At 47.4% G+C, this 17876-nt stretch overlaps 1 protein-coding gene across 1 annotated transcript in view; it reads right to left on the bottom strand.

Moving 5' to 3' along the window:
• Positions 1–2906: 2906 nt before the first annotated feature.
• MEGF8 (multiple EGF like domains 8) overlaps positions 2907–17876 on the bottom strand; it is a 1665761-nt gene continuing 1650791 nt past the window's right edge. The window contains exon 43 of the mRNA XM_069640964.1: positions 2907–8395. Coding sequence (XP_069497065.1) covers positions 7205–8395 — 1191 coding nt within the window. The 3' untranslated portion in view covers positions 2907–7204. The remainder of the gene's footprint in view (positions 8396–17876) is intronic.

The following is a 17876-nucleotide window of genomic DNA, read 5'->3' as shown; positions in this document are numbered from 1 at the left end:
TGTTCACAAGGCCTAGAAGCGGCGAAGGTAGCTGACCAGAGCACAGAAATGAGTCACAGAATACTCAAAGTAACACAGAGAGAGTAATGGAATCGAAAATCTGCTGCTGTGTGTTGTGAAACGGTGTGTTTATACTTATTGAGGAAAGAGGCGTCCTGCCATTTCCATGCCGACACTTCATTAGCTGAGGCGCAGCGGTTGTTGACACGAAACGTGCTTTGGCGTTGGGAAATGGGCAGTACGCGTCTGCTGATGTCAGGCTCAGGGGCGGGGGATATGATTTAGTGCCGCAAACGCAGGTGAGCCAGGTCGATGGGGGGAAATGATAGGATTATCACAAAATGGCGGCTGATTTTGAGTGCGTTAATGGACGAAAAGTCGGGTAAGGTCCATAGGAAAGTTTTCTACGATCTACCGATTTATGCTTAAAAACACATGGCCGAACCGTAGGAACAATAACAAAAAAGTCCCGGAACTATCCTTTAAGATACAAGAAGCCCTAAGAGGGTATCAACAGAAGAATTGAGAAAAGAATAACTCATTTATTAATCCTTGGGAGCAAGTGAAATGATTTCTAAAATCGTGTTCAAGAGAATATCATGGAACAATCTTGAAAAATCCCCCAAGTACACCAGGAGATGGGAGTCATTCTCCTGGTCCAAGTGCTTTTGGTAAAACAGACCCTTTCACAAGAGACTGCTGTTCAGTCAGCCAAGACTGGATGATATCCCAAGGAGAAGGTAGTCATTCTCCTGGTGCTTTTGTTAAGAGGAACCAGGAATACTTGGTGGTTTAGTTGTTAGTGGTAGGGATAGAGTAGTTGGCTTGGACAAAGGACAGTACTTTTTGGGTTTGTCCGACATCCTGACGACTACCCAAGAATTATCTGTTGAGGCAAGAATAATGCCTCTAGAAATAGGGAAAGACAGGTTCACTTTCTTTGAGTTATTAATAAAAGTGTATAGCAAAAATGAGAACACTATCAGCCTCCTTATTCCATCACACCGCACTACATTGTCACAAGTGTAATCTGTTTGGCACTGTCCAGATAAAACTAACCGCATTCAAATATCTAGGGACGTAGAGCCTTTCAATTTCAGAGGCAGAACCTAAGAAGAAAAGGGGCAAGGTGATTTCCTAATTTATGTGAATATCAGGAGGACTTTAGGCAGTAAAAGGAACAGGAGTCCATAGAAAGACCGTATTTAAGGAAAACTGTAAATGGATCAGATGCGAACATGGAGTGGGATTAACAATCTCCTGACAGACATGAAAGCCTCTAGGAGTACTATCTTCAAAGGAACATGCTTAATATTGGACAAAAAGCCATGGGCTTGAAGAGTTTATATACCAATGCCGAAAGAACTATGCTTAAGCACCAAGTCGGAGAGGTGTCCGAACTGGAGGATATACATTTAACAGTCCTTTCGAAGTGTCTGAACAACTGGATATGACAAGGAGAATGAAATACAATTTAAAATCCTATAACCCCCTTGCACTGCCAAATACGTTTTGCATGATCTACCGTGACTCCAGAGCTGGCTAGGCAAATCAAAGAACATGGTCTTAAGTACAGGCAAGGCACTTATTTCTAAGGACCAATGGCAGAAAGGTATCCATTTACTGTAGACTGCCTTGATAATTTCCAGGTTCTCCTGCAAAAGGCCAAGGTGCAGCACAGGCAAGACCTCAGGAACCAGTCTAATTTCAGTGATCATGGGATGGGATGAAGAACCAAACAACCAGCTGCAATAGAATGTCCTCCCTCCCTCCCTCCCTCCCTCCCTCCCTCCCTCCCAGGAAGAAGCCTATTTATGGTGGTAGGGGGTGATGTGGCACACTGCTAGTTTGACCATGTCTAAGAACCAGAACCTCACTGGCCAGTATGTCACCATCAGTACGAGATACCCCTCTTTGGAATTTCATGAACATCTTGTGTATTGGTGGGCGAAGAGGAAATGCATAGGCCTGCAAGCTCCAGTTGACAATCTGCATATTCCTGAAACTCCCTATGAGAGCAACTCTAGCCCTATGAAGTGGCCTACAGGAGACAGTGTGCATTGGCGTGGCCTGTTGCCAGAAATATGGATGCCACCACCTCCTGTTTATACTCCAGTATTACTACCTACCTGACCCTTCAACCTGGTCATCTTGCATCCTCGGACAGCGAGCAAAACCTTCAACTAGTCAGTACCTTTAATGGTGTGGTTGCCAGAATAAACCTAAGCATATGCAAGTTCCAGCACCCCTTGCTCCCTCAGATGCTACTCCACTAAAATCTTGATTTGCTCTCTTGCACTTATACAATCTAACAACTAATCTACCCTCCTCCTGCTCTGTAATCCTCAGGCCCTTTAGAAAAAACTAAACTTTCATATCCACACCCTACAACCGCCCAGCCATTGAATCAGTAAGAACATAATTTCACCACAGTAATAACCAGGAGTCAGGAAAGGCTTGGAGGGATTGGCTGTCATACCTTTAAATCCCACAGCCAACCAGTACAACGAATACATTCTACATTTTGAGGACCTGAAGTAAATGAACAGAATGTTTTATGTAAATACATTGGGTCAAGTCTAATCGATGATCACATGAATTATGTTGCAAATGAGCCACGTCATCAGCGAGAGTAAAGGTACAGAGTCAATAGCAAAAACAAAGGTGGTCTTTGCAGAACACTGAATTCTATGAGGGGGTACCAAGATGTGGCCAGAGACCCAAAAACATAGAAAGTAAGACAGAGGGATACTTTCTTGAAGTGTTGACATAATTAGCTGGTTCGAAGAAGTGTGGGAGAGTATGTGCTCTTTCATAGTACTGAACACGGTGGTAAACCATTGCTCCTGTAACGAGAAAGAAATGACAACATACTGGAAGGAGAATATAAAAAGGAAAACCATGGCTGTCTGTCTTTGGGATAGGTTTATTATCAAGTTTGAAATTGATGGCTACAGGCAGCTCAATATGGGTAATGCAGGTACTCTGAGCAGCCAAAACATCTTCCCCTGCAGTCACACATACACACCATTAGGCTACAGACAAGCTCTTAGCTCTTTCCAGAGATGCAGAAACCTGAGAACAATACAAACATGTAAATGACCCAAAGTAAACACAGAATGCCCAGTCCATAGATTTTGTAGATCAGCACCATTTCCCCTTGACAATGATGGAACATGTTACTGACCCTTGCATCATATCTTTCATCTTACATACGTCCCTACTGGGAAATAATGGAAGCCCCTTCGATACCAGCAAAAAGAGAAGCCAGCATCGTACTGCCCTGTGCACAGACGCTGCCCCCATTGATTTTCTGTGTTTTTTCCTCAGATGCTTTTCTTTAAGTCCAATAGAAGGGCAAGCATGATTAAATTTCCTTACACAGTTATAGAAAAGATTGTGAATGAAGGAACGAGAAGAGAAGCTACTATGGGGAGGAATATTTTAATTCTCAATCTTCTTTAGAGCTTATTTCTTCCATGAACATGGGATGAGTTCTAAGCATTTTGCATTGCTGGGTGTGGAGATGGCAAGGTAAATAACTATAGACCTAAAGGGTTCAGTCAAAGTTGATATTTAGCATTATTTGCCAAACTAAGCACTGCCTCAAGAGTGGACTTGCAAAGTATATTCCTTACAGAAAATATGCGTATGGGGGATAGCATAAGAGACTGCCGTGAACATTACCTTTATGGAAATTAGCACCTGCAAAGCCACCACCTCTTTATATATTCTCAATACAAGAATCGCTGCTAGCAAGTGGAACTCTGGTATAAAAAAACTCTAGCTATATAATGTTAAACCAATTTGGTAATAGAAGCCTTTCAAAGCTCTTGACCAAGGTGGGACTAACACAGATAACAAGGTCTGTTGGGAGAGTGTGGCCACTAATGCATGACCCAGTTAAAGCCATAGTCGTAACTGGCAAAATATGGAGCGTTATGTTTAAAAAAGATGAAGCAAAAACCATCTGATGAAGATTTCTCGATTCACCTGAAAATCTGATAAAAATATTTTGCGGAAAGTAAAACATGTGTGGAGAACCACCTAATCCAGTATATCGTAACCTTTCTTCAAATTATTTCAGTTTATTGATATAGTGAGAGGATGTAACAACTACCAAAATGGTAGTCTTCTCTCGAACCAGTTCAATATCACTGGCTTGTGAGTCAATATGAGAAAAATAGAGGTAAAATCCTAAACTGGATAATATTTCTAAACTGGAGGATAAAAGCAGAGGAGATCACAATGCTTTGACATCCTTATTTTAAAAGGGGAACCATTAATCTTAACAATTCACCTAGACACCCATCACCTACATGCAACTTCTGGGATAGGAGTAGTGGTCAGGCAAAGAATACATGAAAAATCACGGCAGGAAACAGATGACCAAGCCTGGTCCATTGTGACTGACTCTCGCCACGCTTTTATATGAACCTCTCCTGGACCTTTCTAGCCAATAGAACATTAGCATGATTTTCTTTCAATAGACTTGGGTGACTGTAGATCATGATTTTAGTTGCCATCTAAGTTCATCAATTTACAGAAAGGGCGTTGAATTTGATCCTTTGCAGATTGAGAGAGGGAGCGATAGAGAGAGCAATTCTTACTGAGCATGTTGAAACAATTCAATCTCACTGACAGTCGTGGGGTATCTAAGAACTAGGGTGTGCTGGGCAGGTTTAGAAAGCACCAACATGATTCTCAACTGAGTTGTAGCGCATTTCTAGAAGCAATTTGGGTATTAAGGGAACTGAGAAATCAGAATATAGAAGCATTTCCTTCTAATTAATCAGGAAAGTTCTGCCAAGGGGGACGAGATTCCCTCGTCCATGAATAACTGACACTAATTTCTTACTGCAAATTGTCCAGCTTCAGTTGAGCCCTGTGAAGAATAAATAAGGTCTCTAATTTGTCCATAATAGGCACGCCATGAACAATGTACAGACGTTTGCTAACTGTCCGCATGAGTGGTCTTAATCCCAATTGATGACTGTGGAGAGAGACATGCTATATTATTCAGGGTGCACCAGCACATCTTACTCACCAATGAGCAGAGAGGGAGAGATTTGCAACCTGCTCAAATGGAACAAAGAAGTGGAACTTCAATTCCATATGTTCAATGCTTTTCAAATTACCATCCGGAGACAAGATTTAGTGGTGAGGAAGATCGATTCCAGTATCACATTACGAATATGGTCTCTATACTACAGAAATTGAATGGGGCCCAAGATTGCATCTCAATAGATCTCTGTTATCAGAGGTTCCTCTGAGCTATGCATGGTTGAAAACAAAGACTTTCCGAAGGGCCTCACTTTACCAGCGAACGAGGTACAGAAAACCCTGTACAGAGATGAGGAGTTAGATGAGATTGATGGTCCTTCTTGATACCAGAGTAGGTCATAATAAAACTGTATTTTCTGAATGTATGGATGGGTCCTCAGGGTCACCTGATCTCTGGATGCCCAAAACCTCAGAGGGGTCATAATTACCAGAGTGTGGTGGGGTGAGAGACAATCTATTGAAGGACAATCATTCCTTCTGGAGGAGAGGAAAGGCTTTTGCTGCTACCAAATATAAAAAAGCTTAAGAATTGGCTTCTCTGTGCGAGAACCAGGATGACTTTACCTAGTTGAGAGGGACCTTTATCATAGAGGTCTCCTCCGACTTGTCACGGATGACTAATTGATAACTGGGATCTGAGCCCAAGGCATGGTAGAAAGGCCATACGAGTGCTACATACTGCAATCAGAGTTTTGCATTATGACTGCTATGACATTATGACTGTAATGACAGCATAAAGAAATCCCAGGAAGTACAAAGATGAAGCAAGAATGAAGGAACAGAACCACTCTTTCAAAATCAAAAAGTAAGGCCCATGCATGCTCATGATTGCTCTGAAAGACAGATTAGACATGGTGCATCAATCCTTCCAGGCAGAGAAATAGGTCTGGGGAGCCATGGAAAGCATAGGGGTAGGAACTAAGTAAGGGGAGTGTCATGTGCATGTTCTTAACCTTCCCTTCTGCTGCTATGGAAAGTACTCCTGTCCATTGCCCTGCAGGGAGGGGCATCAGAGATTCATAAAAGAAGGGTGGCAGAAAATGGCAAAGTATTATAGCACACACTCTTTCAAATTGTTTTATCATAACTGTAAAGATGCTGAAGTGTGTTTGTACAGTATGAAAGGCACATTTCCTGGGGCAAGGCCCGGCTCAATAGTTCTTCCAACAGGTTCAGTTTATTTTTAAATGGTGCTAAACACAAGCCATTGGTGCTTCTTAATGCCTCTACATTCCCCCCATGCTTTGCTTGTACCATTACATTAACGTTCTAGAGCAGTGGCCTGAATACTTGATGAGCTTGCCGTGCCTTAAATAAATGTTTGCCAGGCGTGGATCTGCTAACATGTCCCCATTCAGGCAGACCCAAATCCTCCTTTTAAAAAAACTCTTGCAACCGCTTGTACATTGCTCCACGCTACACTTCTGGCATCCTTCCCACACTTTGAACACCAATGAATTAGAGAGATCAATGGACAAATTCCCAGGAAAGGCCAGCTCCCTGGTGGCAGGGGGGACCTCTAACAAAAGTGTAGCCAAAATGAAACCTGGTGCTTTGAATAGGCAACACAGCCAGGAAGGCCTTGAGGTGAACAGCAGACATGCCACCCACTCACACAGTTTAAAACATATTAAGAACATCATCAGAGAAATAGGTAAACATCTCCTGCCACATGCTTTAAACCCATGTACTGTGGACAAATTCAGCACATTGTGTGAAAATGGAGATTTGTACTCCCACTGCATAAATGCAAAATTGAATAATATAATGTATTAATATGTATCAATAATAGTCAACCAAATCCCTCTGTCTCTTATGAGAAAGAGAACGCCCCTGACACGCCTCGATTGCTGCAGAGATGCTTGTCTTCTAATGTACAGTGTCATTAACCCTCCTGCACCTCTACATTGAAAGCTTATACCTCATGATGTAAGCAATGCTCTGGACCACCTGGCTTGTCAAATATGAAGTGTTCTGCTCTACTAGTGTCTGATGCCTCAGCATTGCTGTGCACCCCTTGGTAACCATGTCTTCTTCAGTGTTCTGAGCCCCCTAATATCAATTCTCTCTGTAGTGTTGCACATCTCAGGTGTCCTTCGCCTCTGTAGGGCTGTGCATTTCCAATGTGTGTCTGTTGCCCTCATAATGACATGCTGGTCAAGTTCTCATGACTCAGCAGTCCTTTCCGTGAACTACTGACGCCATGGCTGGCACTGCAGTAGTCTTGTAAATTGTGACGTAGTGTGACAAGGGCAGAGCCCAAGCAGGACCGGTTGGGGGCTTGCATGCCACCAGGGAGCTGGAAGAGCACTGTCGCAACAGCAGCCATGCCGTCATCCGTGGGCTCCAAAGTGATGGGCCCCACTCGGAAGCTGGAGTAGGAATAGCCCATAAGGTGGGAGAGGAATGGCTCAGAGCGGCGGAAGTGGTGGTACGGTGGCTCATGGGCATACTGCTTGATCCTGGGCAGCAGCTTCTGTCGGGTGGGCAGGTAAACCAGGTCCGTTTCAGGTTCAAAGTAAACTGTGAGTTTAGCGAAGGGCCGGCTTGCCATCTTAGTCATCTCTTGGATGTGCCGCCGCTGTTCTCTCCGGAAGTCCAGGAACTGCTTTACCTTCCAGAGCAGAACACATACAGAGAGAAAGAGGAAGAAGCATGAAAAGAAGACGCTAAAGAAGACAAAGAGGTCAATGTGTGCCTGGTCTTGTCGGAAGAAGAGAAGACCCTGCGACTCGCTGGCATTGTTGCTACCCACACCTAGCAGCAGGATGAAGAATCGGCTGGACTTGAGGGTGTGCAGCTCATGAGGGTATGTGATGACCAGGCGGTCCCTCACACCCCTCACCACCAAGACAGTTTGTTGGTGTTTCACAGTGATGTATGTGATCAGGCCCTTGGTGCGCTCCTCTCGCACCCGCTCTGCCCTATGCCGCTCAGCCATAGGTCGGCTGGTGCTGTTGACATTCCGGGTTAGTGACGACGGCTCCCCAAATCCAGCCTCCTTTTCAGCCACTTGATTCAGCACCTGCACTGTGTGCACACCAGTGGCTCTATTCACATCCACGGTGAAGGTTTCATAGGAGGTAGAAACGTAGATGTCAACACCGCCAAATGTTACATCGATGGTAATGCGGATATCCACATTGGTGAATTTGGGCTGCACACCAAAGAAGACTGTGCGCCCCAGAGGCAAGTTCTTAATGTTGGGCTCATGGAAACAGTTGCTCTGCGAGGTGGGATCAAAGCAGTACTCCTGCTCCACTGAGATCAGACGGTAGCACTGCTGACCATTCACTGGGTTCCCGTTGAATGAATCCTTGCATTTGGAACACTGCAAGGGAGAGATAAAAAGAAAGAGGTGTGAGAGGCAATTTTAGAAAAACCAGGTGCTAAACAGTGAGTGGGACCAGCTAAGGGAAGGGCTGTAGAAAGTAGGATAGGCAAAGAAGAGAAACAAGGAGGGATAGGAAAGGAATATTGAGGTGGCAGAAGTGAAAAAGGAGAGGTGAGAGGCAAGATGAAGGCAGAGAGGGATTAGGGGGCTAGGGAAGGGAATGTTTCAATGAGTGTTATAACATTACAATCAAAACAGCAAGACAGAGTGAGGCTCAAATTACCCTTATGGATCCTCGTATTCAACCAGTCTGTGCACCAGCCTGAATCACTGGGGTCTGTACATGCTCCTGCCGTCCCGTTTGACACAATTTTTATTTGAGTGGGTACACCACAGAGATGGGCATTTGTGTAAATGCAAGAACAGGACGGGAGAATTAAGCAGTGATATTCTGCCCACGATACCTGATGATTAATAAAATAGCAGTGGAGTATGTTATTCAATACATTTTGGGCCTCATTACAAGTTTAAATACGGCAGAAGAACACCAAATGGAATTACTGTTACCGGCACTTGGTCTGCCGGAATTACCCAAAGTGCTGGTAAAGGTAGTTACTCCCCCCATTCCATGGAGTCCTATGGGGGGATTTGCCAGGATTACTGGCACCGGTAGTACCAGTAATACCGGCAATTTCTGCTGCTCGGGTGTTGGAATTACTTCCAATTCTTGGCTGGCGCTAATTCCAGCCACCCCACTGGCAAACCTGGAGGCACGTTAATTCTGCACCGGCAAACTCCTAATGAGGCCATTTGTATTCACTTCCTATTGGGTGGAGTGACCACAAGTGCTATAGCTATAAAATATTTAGTGGCCAATTTCATATGCATCCATTCACAAGCCTGTCCTTGAAGAAAAGATTTGGTTTTCTCTGCATTTAATTGGGCAGGAACATAGTCTCTGCTTGAGCTGTTCCATCCTTACGCCATATGCAGTTAGTACTGCAACTGAGAGGGGTTAAGTGTCCATGCAGAGTGGACTTGTTAAAAGAGCACCTAAACACTTACCAAAATAAAAAAGGAATAACTAAAGGGGCCGGTAGCGTTGATTGTAGGGAAACATGAGCGGCTATATGCCTTTAGGTGTTTCCTTCGCCACCTGTCGAGTGGGGAAGGGGAGATACATTGAAAAATACAGGTGCAGCGGTACACCCAGGTCACAGTCCGTATACGACAAAAACACTGCTGGCAATGACTACCTGGTACTTTCAAATTTTAACTGCCATTTCTAAAAACCTTTTGAAGGGAGTTCAGGCTCCTACCTAACGAAAAGTAAAGTCTATAAACTTTACAAATGCCAACCTTAATGTACAAACACTCGGTCAAAATGAACTACTTCACAAAAATAAACAGAGCAAATCACACTATGAATTGAACCTTAACTCACACTACGGCAGAATCTCCCAACAGCCACTAGTATTTGTGTTTGATATGTTGTCACATGGACTTTTATAATCATCATAGAAGCAAAATGGGGCAAGGTTTTCGAGAATGCTTATTTTAAAATATTAAATCAATAAAAGTTACTCACCGTAGTGACTACAGTACTTAGGGTTTTTACTTTACGTTTTTTTATTTAGTTGTTTGGTTTTTACAAAAAAAGAAAACCTTATACCTACTAACTGCAAAAACATTTAAAAACGAATTTTACCTCCTCTGTCCATCATAACAAAATCATTTTGAATCAATAATTAATGTCGGTTAACCAGTAGGTGTCACCTCAATCTTGTGCTTACTCCAATCAATCCTAATATAAATCTGTTTCAGAAAACTAACCAAGGGCAGGATCACAGAAATCCATTTTCCCTGCTTAAACACAGCCCATCGGTCATCAGCCGCCATCGACTTGCATTCTTTGATTAATCTGTCCAGGATGTTGGTCCTTGTGTCTCTTACGGCTGGGCAAAATAGTACCAAATGCCTCAGAGTTTCCTTCGAGTCTTTGATCAAGTACAGCCTACATGATGTATCAAACCCACTATTACACAGTCTTGGCTCTTAAGCAAAAGCGCATGAACTGGGCTCTAAAATGACGGTTGGGAAATTTCAGCAGATATTTCGGTAACGTATTGAGTTTCCTGGCCTCTTGGTAAGGGCTTTCCGTAATGTTCATATGATTGTCTCTCTTGCTGTCTGTGTTGACCCAATCTTGCGTGTATAACTTCTGTTTGGTTCCATTAAGGTTACTTTTCAGGCAATTTTCTGTTTCTCCCAAATCTGCTAGAATTGCCTGGCAGATGCTCCTTCATTCATCCAGAATTCTTCCAGTGTTCTCGTGTAGGGAAGCCTCCCGTGAGTTTGACAGTACACACTTGGGGTATAAGGGGAGGGATTTCCACACCACTATCGTGTTTATTGATGTCAAACCGAGTTCCATCCCGATTGGTTGAATGGGAGTGCTTTTCAGTAAGCACAGGACCCTCTTCCAGAAATTATAAGTTATTCACTGTATTCACTAACATACTTTTCGTCCTTCCCCTTTCCTCCATACTGCATGGGCATCCCATCCTAGGGACGGGAGACGGAACCTTTTTCACCAGAAAAAACCTTCCCCTTTAAATTTAGAGGCGCGCAGGGGTGCGGCCCTGCGAGCATGTGTTACACTGATTACGCCCACCGGCGCCACACCTACGACCTATTGACGCATCAACGATATTTAACATTGCCTAATGACACCAGTATTATTAGGGGGGGGGGAAGGATGGGGGACGTATGGAGGAAAGGACTAAGAAAGAGTATGTTAGTCACTACGGTGAGTAAATTATAATTACTCTTACATCCCGTCCCCTTTCCTCCATACTGTATGAGCGATTACAACTGAATGTAGCCCCAGGGTGGAGAAGAGATCCTCCTTAAGAAAACAGATTCCTTAGAACCGCCTGTCCGAAAGCCGTGTCTGACTTAGAGCCGGTGTCCAAACAGTAGTGCTTACAGAAAGCAGGAGTGGCCCATGTGGCCGCCCTGCTGATGACCTGCCACAGGGCCTGCCATTGGAATGCGATGGCCGTGGCCCTGGACCCGACTGCATGGACGTGCATGTTAGCTGGAAGTGGCTTGTGTTGCCCCATGTAGGCCTCCTTGATGGCCGAAACCATCCATCATGCAATAGATGCCTTGGCTGACTGGTACCCGGGCCTTGACCCCCCCAAAGGTGACTAACAGGGCGTCCGACTCGCGGAAGCCCTCGGACCTGTCTAGACAGAATTTCAGAGCGTGTCTGACATCCAGACAGTGCAAAACCCTCTGAGGCTCGTCCTTAGGGTTGGCAAAAAAAGTAGGTAAGACTATTTCCTCGTTTAAATGTAAAGCAGAGGGCACATTAGGTAGGAACGCGTAGTGCGTCCGCAGGACTACCCTTTCCTAGTGAAACGTAGTATAGGGCTCTCAGGCTGAATCTCGCTGACTCTGAGAGCAGAGGTGAGACCCACTAACAGAGCCGTTTTAATGGTGTCCAGCCTAATGTCTGTGGACGCCATTGGCTCGAACGGATTGTGCGCCGAGGCGGCCAACACTATATTGAGGTCCCACACTGGGTGTGGTCTTTTGATGGGCGGGTAGAGTCTGGCAAGGCCCGTCAAATGTCTCTTGACTATCGGGTTGAAGAGAAGACCTCCTACGAATTTCAGTAGGCTCCGATGACTGCCAAATACGTGCACGTCCGAGTGAGCGAGATGCGCAGAGAAGGAGAGCATGTCGTCCAACGTGCATGTAATGGGGTCGATCTCCTTATCCCGCCCAGTGACAGAACCTAGTCCATTTACTCGTGTACTGGCTCCTGGTAGCCTTGCTCCTGGCACCCTGGATGATCTCTAGATTAGCCTGTGATGGGCTAAGGTGCTTCAGCGGAGAAGGCTCAAGAACCACGCTGCTAGGGCCTATTCTTGAGGCGTGGGGTGGATGACCCTGCCCCCCTGTTGTGCCAGAAGATGAGCTGGACCCAACAGAAGGTGACGAGGGTGGCCTGTCTGCTAGGCTGAGAAGCTCTGAGAACCACGGTCTCGCCAGCCACCACGGAGCAAGGCTCTTACCTTGCAAATCACTCTGTGGACCAGGGGGATGGGTGGGAAGGTGTATGCTGTCATGCTGTTGCACTGTATCTGGAATGCGTCGCCCAGGGCCCTGTCCCTGCCAGGATGCACACTGATGGCACTTCTTGTTGTCCCAGGAGGTGAAAATATCCACCCGAGGATGCCCCCATCGGCTGAAGATCTCCAGCAGCACCTGGTAGTTCAGTTGCCACTTGTAATTGTCCGCCCCCAGTCGGCTGAGCCTGTCCGCTTCCAGGTTGGACTCCCCCAGAAGGTGGATGGCCGCCAGGTAGATGTTGTTCTCTAGGGCCCATTCCCACTTGCCGATCGCTAGGCTGCATAGTAGAGGTGACCTGGTGCCACCCTGCTTGTTGATATAGTACATGCTGGTGGAGTTGTCGGTCTGGATGAGGACGACCTTGCCCCCAACAAGAGGGAGGAAAGCTTTAAGTACTAGCCCAATGGTCTTCTGTTCCAGCCAGTGATGTGGGACTCCTGCTGGGTCCAGACTCCATGGACACTGTTGCCGCCCAGAGTAGCCCCCAGTCCTTGAGCGAGGAGTCCGTTGTAATAGTGAGCTGTGGAGCTGGCTGCCGGAAGGGCTTGCCCGTCTGCAGGTTGCAGTCCTTGGACCACCATGTGACGTCCGAGTGGAGAGAAGGAGGAAGGTTGCCCAACACCACTTGAGAGCCCTGCTCCTGATTCCAAGATGCTGCGGAGTGCAGCTGTAATCTCCTCATCCTGAGTCGCGTGTGGTTTACGGCCAGTAGAACCACTTCCATGAGACCTAACAGATGCTGGTACCATCAGGCCGAAGTCACTTGTCAGGTGAGGAAGTGAGTAGTGGCCCTCTTGGTGGCCGAGATCTTGTCCTCCGAGGGGAAAAACCTTCTCGGAGCTTGTGTCCCATATGAGACCCAGGAAAGTCAGTTTCTGCATAGGCTGCAGCTGAGACTTCTTGAGGTTGAGCGAAAATCCTAGGTCGTGGAGTGTGCTCATAAGGGCAGAGGAAGTGTTGGGCACCGCCTCTGGAGATTGGGCCCGGACGAGCCAGTCGTCCAGGTACGGGGAGAGATGGTGGCCCTGGGCCCTGAGGAGGGGTGCCACTGCATTCATGAGTCTGGTAAACATCCTGTGAGCCGAGTTAAGGCCTAAGGGTGACACATTGTATTGAAAATGGCAGCCCATGATCCTGAACCTCCAGAAGGAACAATGCGGCTGCAAAATCAGGATGTGTAGATACGCGTCCTTCAGATCCAGCAAGCACATCCAGTCTCCCCCTGCACAATGTCTCTGCAATGAGTGCTGGCGTAACCATCTTGAATTTTTGAAGAGGGAGGTTGAGGGTGGAAAGGTGCAACACATCTCTCAGGCAAGCCTGGTGGTTCTTCTGCATGGTGAAAATCGTAGAGTAGAACCCCGAGCCTCGCTGAGAGGCTGGAACTTCTTCCACTGCCTGGCTCTCGACGATATCTCCCCCAACAGAGTTGCTGTCCCAATCTGTGAGAGGGGAGGAAAGGAAGGTATCGGTAAGCGGTACCCTGTGGCTATTACAGAGGATCCGGGGGTCCACGAACTTCTGATGCCCAAACTGTGTGTGAAAGGCAAGCCTGCCCCCCACCGGAGACACGTGGACCCGAAGGAGCGCGTCATGCCTTCTTTCCCTCTGAGGCTGATGCAGAAGAGGGGGACTGAAAAAAGACCTTACCCCCACCCCCTTTTGTTGTTTACGCCTGTGTTGACTCGGTGAACAGTCAGGCTGCCTGTACCTCCGCGCTTGGAAGCCACAGAACCCTCCAGACGTCCACCCCTTGTCGGAATGCTGATGTAACTGGGTGTACGCCTTGGTAAGGCCTTCGTAAGGATAAAGACTTCGCAGTTTGCGAGCTGTTTTTCTTTTTATCTAGCTACTCATCGGTGGTGGAGTTTAAGAGGTTGCCGCACTCGAATGGAAGGTCCAATATGCGCACCTGGACGTCCGTGTTAAATTTAGTAACCCGAAACCAGGCCGTCCTTCTCATGTCCGTGGCGATGCATTTGGCCCGGCTAGAGGTTATGATGTGGGCTATAGTGGACACCATGATATCTTGTGTCACCATTTTAGCTTCTGCCAGTCCCACCTTGAGGCGGGACTGGCTCTGCACCGGAAGTTCTGGAAGGAAGTCGGCTATTTCCCACCAACGCCTCTGGTTAACGGCTGCCTGCATGGCATCCTTGTTGGCTTGACGAAGATGCAGTGAAGCGTTGGAATAAAGCTTCTTTCCGTACGCCTCTAAGATCTTCTCTTCCTTGACTAGCAGCGTCGAGGACGTAGTGGCTGAGGACGACTGAGGCTTTGAGCAGAGTGATGCTGCAGCAATCACTGAAGAGTGTGGTTGAGGGTGGGCCGACAGCAAGAGTGTATCCCCCTCCATTTGCCTGTCCTTGCATCCAGGCGCTGATTGACCAGCTGGCCCGAATGGGGATGAGCCACCCTTTTTTTGCCAAGGTGCCAACGTCCTTTTGCATTGGGATCCCCGTTCTGGCCAAGATGCATAGAGTGAGGACCTCGGCGAGCACCCCTGCCTCTGGTTGTTCGACTTTGGGCTGAGGAAGGCCAAAGTACTCTGCCAGCCCTGCAATGCATTCGTGGAAGGCTCTGGCAGACAATGTCGGGTTGTCTTCCTCGTCTGTGTCGACCTGGGTGTCCGGCTGGTCCGGCGAGGATGGAGGAGTGCTGGGCGCCGAGGGCTGAGGTGCGGAGACCGGAGCTGGAGGCTGGTACTGAACCGCCTGAAATGTGGGAGGCATTGGAGCCGGAATCGAAGAAGCCGGCATGGGCAGCAATGGCTGCAACAGGGCCTGCAGCGCTGGAGCCATAGGAGGAATGACTATGGGCGCCGGCGGCGGGGCCGGACGCTGCATGTCCCTGATAGCATCCCTGAGGATGTCCCCCATCTGAGGAGATCTCATGAGTGTGAGGAACTTTTCAAAGAACCTGTCCTCGCAGGGTTGTGGGGTGGCAGGTGATATTGATGGGATTGCGTGCGGCCGCTGAGGCCGGTGCGTATTCTGTCTAGTTGGTTGCAGAGGGAACCTGCCCTGCGTTGCTGATGGATAAGCTGTAGGCCATGTACCTGGTTGACTCCAGTCCAGGTTGTAACTCGTTCACCCACCTGCACCATTCCTCTGGGAGGTATCGGAAGAACGGCCATCTTGTTTGGCACGTGAGCCATCTTGTCGAGCTGCATGCCACGTGCCGAAGTTGTCGTGCTTGGCTCACTGGGCCCAGCCTCCTCCGGGACTATTGACGGTGGAGCATGAGACCTGCCCTGCACCTCAGGCTGCAGCCTGGTAGGCGTGTCGCCTTCGGTGAAGTTGCCGGTAGTGCTGCGAGTAGTCACCCCCTGGGCCATGTTGCCAGTACAAGGGCGTAGCCCCTCGGGTGTACACTCGGTAACGGAACCTTCCGGTCCCTCAGCACTGTCTTCGGGAGGATCTACGGACCCCTCGGCCTGGTGGTCGGTAGCTGCATTAGCCTCTGTACTCCTGCTGGTATGAGAACCTGAGAGGTTCCTCCCGCTCGGGCGTTTCCTTGGGAAGGTGTCACCCTTCCTGGGTGCGCTGGAAAAGCACGGCCCTACCGTGGGCCTTGATCGATGCTTGACAAAGTCCTTCAAGTACTCTGGAGGTGACTGTTAGGGGGAATTCTCCAAATGTGCTAATTTCCCTTACCTTTTGAGACCCCCAGCAACTTAGCTGGATTTCTAGGATTTTATTTTTCTACCTGGGAAGAGTGCTGTTGAAAATCGGATAGCCAGAGGGAAGGAAACCAGCTCTTGGACTTTAAGGCACTCGCACCTTACACCGACGTCTTGCTACAGCTTTTGGCCTCATCCCGACGTCGTCCTTGTCCCCACGACTGAAGCTCAGTAACAGCGAGATCTGCTCGAACTGCCAGGAACAACTGCCTCAGCTACAGCTTTCTTCATGGACAAGGTACTGGGCAAACGCGGTCGGAAATCTTTTTGGCCATCGAGAAAGTGCGTGAAACTTTCCTCAACTACGAAGGCTTGTCCTTCCCTTAACATTCGTCAAACTTTTCGTCTAGCCAAATTCTTCTAAGCTCTGTGGCAAAGGCGTAACCGTTACTTACCAGAACTGTGCTTTCCTATACAAAAGACTCCGAACCATTGACTTTGGCCCAGGCCTATTGAGAAAAATTGCTGGTTGTATTTAACTGAAACTCTTTGCCCTGCCTATGAATGTATTTGGGCTGTCTATTCTTATAACCTTGTCTTTTTACCCCTTAATTAAGTATCGGTCGTGCCATTTTGCTCCCACTTCATTTGGAGTTAAACTTGTTCATTTACTTACCGGTTGTATTTCTGTGGTTTATTAGTGTGGGATATTGAGCTGCTTATGCTAGTGTAATGTTTTCTAACTCACTGAGTAAATAAATGTATATTCTTTTACCCAGAAACCTTCAGTAAGTGTATATTTGAATCACTGTATTTGTTGGTCCTTTGTGTAACTTGTTCTACTGCTCACTTAAACTCTTGAGATAAGTCTGGCTGCTCAGCCATCGCTACCCTTCTACCAAAGGTGAAATTATGCTTACACCTGTAGTCCTAATTACCTGTAGTGTTCCCAAAGGGTACTGCATATTGCAGGTGATTCTGTCTAACAGTGACTTATCAAAGAGCTCCCTCCACCTAGAGAGTGTATTCTTCAAGGCATGCGAAGAGAGTGTGTCACACGCGGTACAACCCTCCCATCCGTGGTCGGGGCCAAGGCAGCTGAGGCAAAGAGCATGGGGATTTCATGTAGGGAAGAGCCCCTCGCAGGCTGGCCGCCTGCTGAAGCCCGCTGAAGTCGACATGCGCCGGGGAGGAGCATGGCGCCAGAGGACCGAGTACCAGATTGATAAAAGAAGACACAAATACAAAAGAAAGTATCCGGGAAAGAGCACGTGGTATTACATGGCTGAAGCCAATCCCAGGAGCGCTGGTGAAATTGGCCCGTTCCTGTCAGCGCGGAAAAGAGGACTGAGGTGTGGCACCGGTGGGCGGAGTCAGGGTAGAGCATGCTCCTAGGGCCGCACCCCGCGCGCCTCCACATTTAAAGGGGAAGGTTTTTTTCTGGTGAAAAAGGTTCCGTCCCCCTTCCCTAGGAAGGGACGCCCATGCAGTATGGAGGAAAGGGGACGGGACTTAAGAGTACAGCACTTCTATTTTTTGGCCAAGTCTCAGCCGGTAGTGCAAAGAATGCTTTTGCTCCATACGTAAGGATTGGTATCCCCTTTATATGATAGAATGAGATCAAAGTCACCAGTGAGAAGCCACAGAAGTTGTTGAGAAGCCTTCCCCGTGCAGCAAGGTTTTAAGCTTTGTTTCTTAGGACGATTTCTTTTA

Source organism: Ambystoma mexicanum, chromosome 1q (genome assembly GCF_040938575.1).
Source record: "Ambystoma mexicanum isolate Mex_15411 chromosome 1q, UKY_AmexF1_1, whole genome shotgun sequence".
NCBI lineage: Eukaryota > Metazoa > Chordata > Amphibia > Caudata > Ambystomatidae > Ambystoma > Ambystoma mexicanum.
This window is presented reverse-complemented; position numbering and strand designations above follow the sequence as displayed.